Source organism: Sphaeramia orbicularis, chromosome 24 (genome assembly GCF_902148855.1).
Source record: "Sphaeramia orbicularis chromosome 24, fSphaOr1.1, whole genome shotgun sequence".
Lineage (NCBI taxonomy): Eukaryota > Metazoa > Chordata > Actinopteri > Kurtiformes > Apogonidae > Sphaeramia > Sphaeramia orbicularis.
The window spans coordinates 22617264-22630072 of record NC_043979.1 but is presented as its reverse complement, the minus strand read 5'-3'; the positions used below and the strand labels follow the sequence as shown (position 1 = coordinate 22630072).

The 12809-nt window shown below is 36.2% G+C and overlaps 1 protein-coding gene across 2 annotated transcripts in view; it reads left to right on the top strand.

Moving 5' to 3' along the window:
• LOC115415160 (estrogen-related receptor gamma-like) overlaps positions 1–12809 on the top strand; it is a 41003-nt gene that overhangs the window by 4621 nt on the left and 23573 nt on the right. Inside the window, exon 1 of one of the 2 annotated variants that reach the window (XM_030128637.1) lies at positions 7520–7933. The exons of the other annotated variant lie outside the window; for it this stretch is intronic. Coding sequence (XP_029984497.1) covers positions 7878–7933 — 56 coding nt within the window. The 5' untranslated portion in view covers positions 7520–7877. Of the gene's footprint in view, positions 1–7519; positions 7934–12809 lie in introns of those variants that run through there. 2 annotated transcript variants of the gene reach the window in all.

The window sequence follows — 12809 nt, the reverse complement described above, 5'->3', positions numbered from 1 at the left end:
ATGAAACTGACTAAAACAATTATGGCTGATAGGTCAAATCTAAACAGACTTGAGGATGAATTAAATACACATATTAGCTCTGACTGGACCTGGACCTCTGCATTAAAACATCAATTTACATCCAAAAGGTTCACACCTGAGAAAAGACACAGGAAATGCTTCCTATGTATGTTTTTTGTTGTTGTTTTTTTTAAGATGCAGTCAACACAGATTGGATGGTTTTATGACAGAGACCAGAAGCTGACCATTTAATCCAGTACTCCTTGTTGGGAATATGACGGTGCTGTGTCGTTGTAATCCACATTATTTTGTCAGAGTGGTTTGATCGTATAACGGCCAGACACCTGCCAGAAGGAAACCTGGACTGAGGAACAATAAAACCTGGTCCACGTTAGCCACGCTCCTTTATCATTCTGTTTAAACTTCAGCTGATCCATTAAAATTCCTTTAACGGTGCTTTAAAACAATCTTATCAAACTTGTGGTCAGCCCAGTTAAAGATGCTGAAGAAATCCCTCCACTAGGGGGCAATCCAGACAAGTTATTAATGGAAAATAAAGCAGCGCTGCATCTGATGGCAGCCCTGTGGTTCTATTTTCAAATATGCAAAAATGATCCTAATTTAGTTGTAATGAAATGCCTTCCTGTGCACGTATGTTTCCCAGCAGTGACTCATTTCCTCCCTCAGTGGGACCGCAGGATCCAGAGATAAGTGAAAACCATTTGAAGACCATTGACCCACTGAGAATAGCAGCAGCAGGTCCCAGTAGCTCTTAGTGACATTTCTATGGTTACAATGCTTTAAGCTTCTCCCAGGGGCTTTCTAAGGTTTCTGGTATGACACAGATTATGGACGTGCAATTCCAACGTGAGTGTATGTGTGTGTGAGTGTGTGTGTGACCTCTGATCCCTTTACAGTGTGCTATGGATCAATACATTGAAACTGATCCTCTTGCAAGTGCTCATCTGTCAGTCAGTCTGCCGTGGTATGTATCATTTCCCTCCAATCCATCAATTTAAACACATCAAACTGTAAAGTGTGCACAAAAAGAAGGAAATGATGTTTCCATTTTTATCTATGTTTTTATCGTTTTCTCTCATTCTTCATCAGATCCCTCGCTTGCCTTTGCTCCTTCACTCATTCCCCCTTCCATCACTCCCTTTGCAAACCATTAAAGTGTCTGAGTGGGACTGTGTTGGTGCAGCGAGACAATGGTGTTTGCACACAGTGTCAATAGTCTTTCCCTGTGTCTCAGTAATTGATGGATGACTGTGAGTCAGGCATAAACTAAGCAGATTACACTCACTAGATCTGAGGGCTGATGCTAATGTGTGTGTGTGTGTGTGTATGTGTGTGTGGTGGGGGTTGGAGTTGCAGAATGACCATCTAGTTTTGGAAGACAATCTGACAGCTGTCCCCAAGAAAAGGCTGAGATTTTAGAGTTTAAGGACCAGGAAGTTAAAAAAAAAAAAAAAAAAAAATGGGGTGAACACACACACACACGTTGGCAGGTGCAAATGGGTGTGTTTTCAAGTGTCTGCTTCAGCCCATCGTTTCCCTGGCTTCTTCAGAGAAAACTAGATGCATCTGGGGTCAATAGCTGGCAGCTGGGTGCTCAGTTACAGGCAGCGTCCCTCCTGAGCAGCTATTGAACTCCTGTCTAGGGTTCGGCCTCGGCAGTGTAAAAATATTTTTGATGTTTCGCTGCAGCCGTGCGTGTTCGATTTCATTTGCTGCATTTAGCTTGTTTCCATTTCTTGTCATTTCTGGGTTTGTGCTTTGATTCATGCTGTTGTGCGCTCTGTCATTCAGCCTTCTGTGGGTCTGTCATTTTGTGTTTGTGTCAAGTTTACATGGTGTTGTTAACCTCCTCTTGAATTGCAGTTTTTCTATTTATTTTGATGCTAAATGCATTTTTGACATTGAGTTGGAGATTTGCATTTATTCTTGAGAGCTCTTTCAACATTGCAAAAATCAAAATCTTACCAAGTGTATGTTTTCTCATTTCTAGTCAAAATGTCTCATCACACTTAATATAATAATCATTGCATAAGGAGTAACTTTTCAGTGAGATATAAGAACTTATTTTTAGACAATAGATCTTGAAAATCTTAATTCAAGAAGCCAAGATACAACAAGATAATTTTCACTTGTTCCATTGGCAGATTTTTTTATGCTCAATTCAAGATTATCTTTTTCTGAATTCAAGAATTGTTTTGCTTAATTCAAGAATTTCTTGCTGAATTCAAGATTTTTTTTTTGTTTAATTCAAGATTTTTATTTTTTATTTTTTTGCTTAATTCAAGATTTTTTTTTGCTTAATTCAAGAATTTTTTTTGCTTAATTCAAGCAAAAAAAAACAAAAAACAAAATCTGCCAATGGAACAAGTGAAAAGTATCATGGTAAGATTTCTTGAAATAAGATTTTCAAGATCTATTGTCTATAAATACATTCTTATATTGCACTTACAAGTTACTCTTTTGAGATATTTTGACTAGAAATGAGAAAAAATACACTTGGTAAGATTTTGATTTTTGCAGTGACAATAGTGCAAACATTTTGACTGCAGTGGCAGGAAATTAATAATTTCACCATGAAAAATACCACACTTTTACATTTCTTATTTCTCATTTTTATTACAAGACATTTCATCCTGAAAATTGGACTCTGGGAAGTTTCAGACTAAATAGTTATTAAGAATATACAGTGGTATTTTCCGCATCCAAAGTTCAAATATCTGTCGTTTAAAACCACATCTAACAGTGTTGTTGAACCAAACATGAACTGAGAGTCATTTTGCACAGTATCACACAGTAATGGTTAAATTATCAGTAAAAATAAACGCCTCAGTTTGCGTTCTTTCCCTCAAGTGGCTCACCAGACGCCGCTCTGGGCTTTACTATTGTTATGGTGTGTCTTAAGACTGATCAGAAGGTGCCAAGGAAAATATCAACCTTTCTCATGTGATAAAATAATATATCTGTGTTTTGTTTTTAACTAGTACTTGGCTGCTTTATGAATATGTGAAAGCCCCTCACCTCAGCAAGAGCAAATAAAGACTCCATTGATGGGAGCTATCAAACTAAAAGCCACTGAGATAAGAACCTCTTAGCTTTAATGTCAACATTCAGTTTCCTTAATGGTTTATTGAAGATAATTTCTCAGTGCAGAGAGTTTTTTTTTTGTTTTTTTTTTTTTTTTTTATGTGATACATTAACTTTAGGAGATTTGATACGATAGTAGCACTCTGTCTGGCTCTTTATGGTTGAGATAAAATTATCTACCATTTGAAATCACACTCTTTATCTTTTATGCATAATTGTGCGCGCTCTCTCCGTTCTGTTTGCGTGCGCTTGTGCTCACATGTTGGTTTACACATGTAGTAAGTCTTTTTATGTGGCTGCTTTAATGTGGTGCGTGTTTCTTGCTGCCGAGCCCTTTCATGCGGCGCGTAATGAGATAAGGCCCACTCCACGCAGTCCGCCGTCTGGCCTTTATCTGAGCAACAGATTACTGCAGGTGATTTCATTCCTGTGGAGAGTGGGTCAGCGGGGGTCAGCTCTGGGCACGAGCACAACGTCATGTCAATGAGAGAGGGAGAGGCAAGCACAGACTGACAAGAAAAACACCAAACTTCTACTGAGATATGCTCAGTTTCATACCTGATAAACCTCCAAATTTAGTATTTTAATATTGGGAAAAAATGCACAACTTATTCAGAAAGTTCTTATTTTTATACCTGGTAAACCTCCAAATGTAGTCTTATAATACTAAGAAAAAATGCACAATTTTTTTATAATCTTATTCAGAAAGTTCTTATTTTTATACCTGATAAACCTCCAAATTTAGTCTTATAATACTAGGAAAAAATGTGCAACTTACTCAGAAAGTTCTTATTTTTATACCTGATAAACCTCCAAACTTAGTCTTATAATACTAGGAAAAAAATGCACAATTGTTTTTAATCTTATTCAGAAAGTTCTCATTTTTATACCTGCTAAATCTCCAAACTTAGTCCTGTAATACTAGGAAAAAATGCACAATTTTTTATAATCTTATTCAGAAAGTTCTCATTTTTATACCTGATAAACCTCCAAGCTTAGTCTTACAATACCAGGAAAAAATGCACAATTGTTTTTCATCTTATTCAGAAAGTTTGTTTTACCCAGAAGGTTCATGTAGTTTATTGTGTTGGGAGAAGGAATTTGTTTCTTCTTTGAAACTTTCAGATTTTTCAGCGAACTGCATGTTCCACACCTGTGCTTCTACACTCATGGAGAATCCAACATCGCTGTTTTTGCTGAAATCCCAAAGGGGTTTCATATTGTGTCATAAATTAATTCAGATAGAATTGGAACAATGCAGAGAGAAATGTTGACTCCTTCCATTTTCTGCTTTTTCCGACTGGACCAACTGTAGGCAGCAATAAACCATGTTTTAAGGAACTTCTCATTCACATAAATAGCTATGCCTTAACAGGGATTAAAAGAGATATATTTTTATAGCAGACCTCAAGTTTGGAACTTAATAGTACATGTGCAAGTTAATCATTTCAAAGCTAAATTTTGCACAGGCATCTCAGAAAGTGGCCCTGAAAAAGTGGTTTGCATCATGTCCAAATACAGTTTCAGTGCAGGTAGTTTACTTTTTAGTGTATGTCTTATGTTTTGCTTTGTTTGGTTTATGTGGACACTGTCAGATTACATGTGTATCTGTGTTATAAGTGGATTAGGACACAGTGGCAGCAGGTTGCGCAAGACCTCAGGCTTCTTACCTTCACACTCACAGTAGGAGAAATGACAAGAGAAGTGAATTCATTCATAGACTGATTAGTAGATTCATTACTGTTACTCATATTGTTAATGATTTTATGTCACAACACGTCTTATTTACCTCAAAATATACAAAATAAAATAGACATAGTAAATGGATGTGGTTGTATATAATCAGAACAACCATAGTTTACATTTCTAGAATAAATTTAAGCTATGGTATGTGGTAATTCATAAAATTCAGTGTATGTTTCCTGGGAAATGCTGTTTCTTTTGACAACATCTGTTGCACCCATTAACCTTTTTTGCATGCCAATCACTACTTACCTTCTCATTTTGTGTGCACGTGTGGTCAGTGAAAGGCGAAAGCATCACATTAGGCACATAGCCATAGCTGATTATCAGATAAAAGTACTGTAAGTCAGTTAATGCTCAGTTACAAACTCTGCTTATTTATCTCCGTGTGTCTGTTTAGAGCCATATTTGTAGGAAGAGTTCATGTTGATCTTACTTAGAACATGAACTGATTTTAGAACTGATTCATTTATTTGCTTGTTTTTTTGTCAATTAAAGAATAAGATTTTTTATTGTCACTGAAAAGAGAATGTCTTAATAAAAAGATAATGAATAATAAATACATAACATTAATAATAGTAAAAAAAAAAAAAAAAAAACAAATATGTTGAATTCACCATAATGTAAATAACAAAAACAGGCTATTTTTACTGAGAGTCAACTAATTGTATGTTATTCGTAGATTATTTATTTTAATTGATGTTGAAAAATTATATTTTCTTGTCATATTTATGCACAAAGAATGATTCAGCTGTTAGAAACCAGTCCTTGGATGAGTTTCTAATCACTTCTAAATCAGTATTTGATGTTTGTTTCCATAAAACTTTATTTTTGTTGACATAAAAGTAGTGGTTCAGTTATTACTTTTTTTTTTTTTTTTAAACATCCAAATATTTGCCTAATAATTAAGAATTCACCTTTATATAACTGTGAGTTTTGGTTATTATTTGTTTGCACATTAGAAGATCAGAATATAATAAAATGTAGAGATGAGACAAAAACACAAGGTTTTTACAACTATCTCTCACAAATAAGCAACAAGACAGTAACTATAGAAGATACATGTAAGTAGCATATACAACATTGCCCATAAAATTGGAATAAGCTAATTTTTTTATATCTTCTCATGAAATGATTGTGACAATATGATTTATTCTTGATAGATAAAGTGTAACTGGAACTGTGGCAGGTCAAAGGTGATTACTGATGTGCATAAATAGGAATAAAAAGTTGAATGGTTAAAGACAAAACACAACTGTTCTCATCTGTAAATATTGTGTATATTGTGTGGAAGAGCGAGTGAGTGAGTGAGTGAGTGAGTGAGTGAATGCCTCATATCATATAAATGCAACACTGGATTATTGAATTGTATGGTATGATTGTTTTAGATGATGTATATTTTATATTGTACTGCAATGTTGTGGAAGAGTTGAACTGGGGACTGGAGTTGAAAATTAGCATTAAGTATAAACTTTATATGCATCACATCAACTGCATCTATGTTTGACTGCATTGTCCCTGTCAAATAAATAAATAAATTAATTAATTAATTAAAAAAAATAAAATAAAATAAAATAAAATAAAGTAAAATAAAATAAAATAAATATGTCTGTTAACAAAATTATTCCTACTTTATTGGTAATGGTGTACAACAGTGGTTCCCAACCTTTCTGGCGACCACAGACATTCAAAATGGAGACTTTTTTTGGGCTAAAATTAATTTGTTTTTGATCATGTAATAGTTTGCTAAACTATGTTGCAAATAAACGTTAATTTTAGATGAGATTTAGTCTATATAATGTATATTATTATGGACGGAGGCAGAAAAGCCAGGTGTAGATTACTACACAAAGGGAGAATTTTATTTTCCTTGGTCAGGATATGTACAGTCAGTCCAGCTTGTATTTACAAGGCTGACAATTAATACTGAACAAACAAGAACTCAAACTATGATTTATGAAAGATCTGCAGCATCTGAAACCGACCACAATGAACATTTAAAAGATAAACAGTACCACAGTGCTTCAGTTTCAGACTCACAGTTTGTCATGTCTTTTATGTATCATGATTGTCTCTGTCAACTCAACATATATTTTTTATTAGTAAGTTGTTGTTTTTTTGTTTTTTTTTTTATTTTTATCAATTACTAGAAATTTCAGGTGACCCCATTTGAATTCCAGGCGACCCCACGTGGGGTCCTGACCCCAAGGTTGAAAAACACTGGTGGATAATAACATTCAGATTTTTTAAAATCTTGTTAAAGTATGAAACCTGCCTGATTAAATACATTAAATATACAGCAATATTAATTTTCATGCTCAAGAGGCAACTTTGACCATTTTAACTGCATAAACTACTTTAGATAATTGCTGAAACAGAATCAGTCCTTGGATGGATATGTTATTTTGGTCAACAAAAAGCTCACAAAAAGGGAGTTCACTCATTGTTTTCATGTTAATAAATATAGTAACAGCAGAACGTGTGGCTAATTATTAAGAATTCACCTTTAACGCTCCTGTTAAAAGTTGACAGAGGAGGACAGCCAACATCCTCTGTTATCACATCCACCTGCCCCAGGGAGAAGCTGCGTCTCATTGGCTCAGACGAGAGCCAATCAAGTGGCAGCTCAGCATTCAGGGGGAGGGCCATTCAAATAGTGTGGCTGGGTATTCATGCAGGCTGACTCTGCTTGGAGACCCTTGTCACACAGCCAGCTAGTCACAACACTCAGGACTTCAAAGGCAGTGGAGTGGCCCTGGGGGTGGTCAGCGTGAAAGGTGTGAGTGACAGGAAGACGGACGGACAATGAGCAGCACTGAGAGTGTGACACAGCAGAAGAGAGGGCAGTAGATGGAGACAAAGTTTATAGGAATTAGAAGAAAGTGTCAAACAGTGCAGTGAGAGATACAGAGTATTGGAATAGAAGGGTTAAAAAATATAAAAAAAGGAGGAGAGGTGAGGGAGGCAGAGTTTGGAAAAGACTGGATTTGAGATTTTTCTGCTCTCTGGAGTATGGTGGCAGAGTGCACATGGATTTAGTCGACCTCTACCTCCCAGAGTGTTTCACTTACCACTCTGACACAGAGTAAGTACTTTCAACACATGATCAGTAGACCAAAACGTGCAGCCAAACTAAATAAATGTCACATATCTGCATGAATCATACTGTTTATCATTAATTTATTGTGGCTCCGAGTTCAAGTGTGTGTGTTTTTCTGTGTCTCTAAAGGGTTTTTATGTGAAATGTTGAAGTCCCAGGTGCAGAAGTCAGTTTGCATTGATTACAGTTGCTATTGTTTAACCTGTTTGTTTCTGACTGTGTGGGTGAGAGGGGTTCAGTGAAGCTTAATAGTTCTGGTGTGTTGGTCATCCAAACTAAAAGCTTGTGTAAATGCTTCCTTGCCGCCATGAACAAATCAAATGCAATCCAGTGAAAAGATGTGGAGTAGCAGCTGTTTGATTACAGCAACTCTGCCTTTTGATTGCCTTTCTTTTCTGTAATCATAAAAAAAAAAAAAAAAAAAAAAAAAAAAAATCATGTTCATTATCGCTCCCTTTTTTATCAGCTGTGGCATAATCAGTGGCTTTGAGTACATTTTAGAACTGAAATTAACTTTCCACAGCAGATGAATTGGAGATGGAAGCACACATGCACTAAAAGAAACATGGATTTGTGGATGTCCTTGTTGTTGTTGATACAGGGAAGTAGATTAAGAATGGGAGGAGAGGTGTTGACGGACTCGGATGATCCCATGTAAGGAGCGCTATGCCTGGTTTCCAGAGGGTCCAGCTCAGGCCACATCTCCAGTTTACCAGCTCCATCCAAAGCCTGACTAAGGCTCTTATGGTTTGGCTGGGGGAGCCACTGATCCCTGCTCATCTCCTATTGGCTCATTAGGAAAAAAACACACAATTGAGACCCCACTGACCTAAATATCAACTCCTTAGGGTTGGAGCTAAAAGGTTGCACACCACAATGTTGTGATATTGAATTAGCTGAATAAATCTCTTGAGTTTCACTTCCTCAAAGCCTCTCCTCTCTATCAGTTCCTTCTTATTTTCTGTATTTCTTTCCCTTCTTGTTTTATTTTTCTGTTTTTTTTCCTCCTCTCCCTCCTCCCTTCTTCATCCGGTGGGTCATTGTCTGCATTATGACTCTGCTCATTTGAAAGTGAGTGTTGCCGTCTCTCGTTTCTTTCAACACCCCAGGTTAATGAGCCACAGGGCTGCCCCCTTTTTTTTTTTCCTTTTCCTTTTTTGTCCCTTCCAGGCTTTTTCACACTCTCTCTATCTGTCTGCTTCTCTTGTAATTTCCTCCCGCCTCGCCTCTCTTCTCTTCTCCTCTCTTTCTTCTTGTCGTTTCATGCTGCATTTTAGCCTTTGTTGCCAAGGTGCAATTAGACTTGTTTTGGATACTGGGACACAAAGGGGTAAGGTACGATAACTTTGAATTCCCACTGACGCACTGAAACACACACTGATTTTTTTTCTTTTTTGTCTCGGAGCTGCACCAACAATCTTTTGATGGGCTTTTATGTGGAGTTGTAGATTAGTAATCTGTCAAAGTGAATATCCCATCACATCTGATCACCCCACTCTAATGCCATTTCATTATGAAAGCAAAATGCCAGCACCCTCCCTCCTTCTCCTGTGATGCATTATAATGGGAGAGCACAAAGTATATCTTACCTGTCAAAGACTTGACACAGCAATATGGATGCCTGTGATGGATAGCCAATAAGGGTACCAGTGAGTCATTTTAAAAGGAAACTCAAATCACCTTTGAGTCCTGTTTTTATAGTGGTTAAAGTGGATTAGAGGTGAGAAGTGAAGGGGGGTGAGGAGAAATTAAAATACCACTATATGGACTGAACCTTTAATTGGTAAATGAAGGAATGTTTAGTTTTAGATTTTAAGGCTGAAATGTATGTGAAATATAAGCTACTAATGCTGGCACAACCTTGTGTTGTGACAAGAAAAACTTTCATCTAAATCCACACTAATGAAAATCTCCACATAAACTTTCATATCAACTCAAAGACTCTTGATTTCCTTTGTCCTTTAAGAAATATTTTAGTGTCTTTTAGCGATCTGTATTGGTTTTAAGTTTCAGTGTGTCAGATTTAGGGTGATTTGACTGCAGACATTCAATATAATATTCAGAATTGTGTTTTGTTACTGTAATATGACCTGAAAACAAGAATTGTTGTGCCTTTTATTACTTTGAAAGCAGCCTTTTTATTTTTCTCTTCTTTTCTACTTAATGATTAGGTCCCCACTATTATATAGTGATGAATTACAAAGACAATTTTTTTTCATCCTGTTTGAATTGTGCCACCAGTTTCACATTTGATGTTTGTGTATTTAAAATATAATTTAGTAAATTCACAGTTTATAGTTAAAAAAAACATACATGAATTGGAACAGCTCAGTAGACTGCATCTCTCATTGCACATGATACATATCACCAATACTAAAACTGCCATTACTATTATATTTCACCTCATTGTTTGAAAGGGAGGTGAAAAAGTGCACTGTTGCCCATAAAGTTGGAATAATTGTGTTTTCAGACATATTCCTCTTTTTATTCCAATTTATACACATCAGTAATCACTTTGTTCAGGTGCAATGATTACATACTGAGGCCCAGTTACACTTTTTCTATCAAGAATAAATTACTGTGCCACAATCATTTCATGAGAAGAGGTAAAAAAAAATATTTTATGGGCATAATGTTTTAAAAGAAGAGAAAATCACTCAAGTTGAAGCTGCTGAGAAAACGCCATTGAAGTCCAAACAAACTATGGAAATAGGAAGTTACAATGATGTCACTTACACATTGTTCACATTCTAATGGTTCAACAGTTTTATGACAAACATCAGCTTTTGTGACTTAAAATCATATTTTAAATCGAGAAATATCATACATAGAAAGGATGCATAATAAAAAATTACAAAATAAAAAAAATGACATGTTTCCCACCATTGACTGTAATACAAGATTCCATGGGACACACCTGCAAGAGTGGGACTTCACATCTCAATTACAGTAAATATTACATATTGTCATTATTTTACAAGTCATTTTGCTACCAGTATTTGCAGAATCTTGCTTAGTGTAACCTAAACATATTTTTGTTAAGCCACAAAATGAATATCTTCACATATTACCTTGTGTATAAGCTCACTTGAAAGGAAATAGTACCTTTTTAGCTAACTGTTTTAGCTTTTTTTTTTTTTGTAAATTCTTTTAACACTCATTAAGTTTCCAAGTTAACCTACATTGTCTTCTGTAAAAAAGCAATTCCAACTTCTCTGTATACCTACTAAGTGTCTGTGGACAAATTTATATCCAATTTAGCTTTCTTTAGTTAGCAACTAGAGCTAACTAAAGTAAGCTAAAGCTAATTGCTAGGAGTAAGCTAACACCCATAGATTGGCTATATACAATGCAGAGAGAAAAGTAGATTGAATATTGGACTTAAAACAATGAAAAGCTGTCTGAAATGAGCAGACAATAGATTTTAATCAGAAACTTTGTATTTAAAGTGTTAAAAACAGTACAAAATGACCTGATGTGACAGTATGACATTCACAATACTGAAACTGTATGAGGAATTCAGGCTTTATTTCCTACAATATCTCAAAATGTCTTCTGTGAATAAAGCCTTTTTGGTGCCAAGACATAACAGTTTTTTTTTTATTTCTGGGTGCATTCATTGGTTTGTTTTTCTTATCCAGACATGTACTACCTGTCTGCTTGGCTCTGGTACCATTAGTTATTGTCAGTCTGTCTGTTACTGTTTGTCCGTCTTCTTTGTGGGCTTGTAGAGGGGTCAGTCGCCCGTGGCCGTGGTTTATTCAGGGGGTGGTTAAAAGCAGCCAGTGTCTTTGCTTACCAAATGACTTGTGGCTTTGGGAACACTTATTTGCATGACAGGAAACAGGCAGACTTGAACATCCATTTCACCAGACTGAGATCCCAGTGGTAGAGATGGTCTGCTGTATGGACAGTGTGTTTGAGTGTGTCTGCGAGTGTGTGTTTCTCTGTATTTGGAAGTGTGTGTGACAGAGAGAGAGACAGCAGAGTGTTTTTTTTAAAGTTTGGCCTGGCGACACACAGTTGCGTGCAAGTATGTGTTGGGGTGTTTATGAAGACACATGCTTTAAAATATGTCTGTAAGTGTGTGTGCGTGGAGCTTGTGTGACGTGAATCTGTAGCGCATGTAGAGAAGTGGGAGCCCGTGTCTGATTTTTATTTTTACATTCACACATGCACGCATGCTTGACACCACAATGGTAGTGTGTGTTTTCAGAATGTGTGTGTGTGTGTGTGTGCAGATCACATGCCTGCGAGCCGACTGTGCACCTCAGATGGTTTCAGATGCTTTTTTCTCCTCTGTGTGGTGACAGAGTGTCTGTTGTGGTCACATCTTAATCCAATAATAGAGTAATGATACATAGTTTAAGGCTTATAAGTACAGCACTCCAGATATGAGAAGGGGTTTATTCTAAGTAATTATAATGGAAGTATTAATAGAAAGTACTCCAAAAAACACAATTATAAAGCAGTTTGTAAATATTCATAGTTTGACAACATAAGTCATATTCATCTGTGTGATTCTTTAATGTGCTTTTTGAGGATTTCTGGTGAAAAAGAAAGAATATGATGTGTGTCTCTGCGTGTGTGTTCAATAAGAGACACAATAGGAGACAATATTAAAGGCCATTTATTCAAATAACCTGTTAGAGATTTCAAATATAGACAGGAGAGGTGCATAAAAAATAAGAGAGATGGCAATGATAATGAGGATGATTTCTGGTTTGGTGATTTCCCTAGGTTTGCTTAAGCAATCTCTCTCTTTGAAAACAAAGTAGTGTAATAGGCAGTAGCTTTGCATATGTGGGAAATTACAAACGGCTGGTGTAGATAGGACAGAGATGGATGGATGCATGAATGA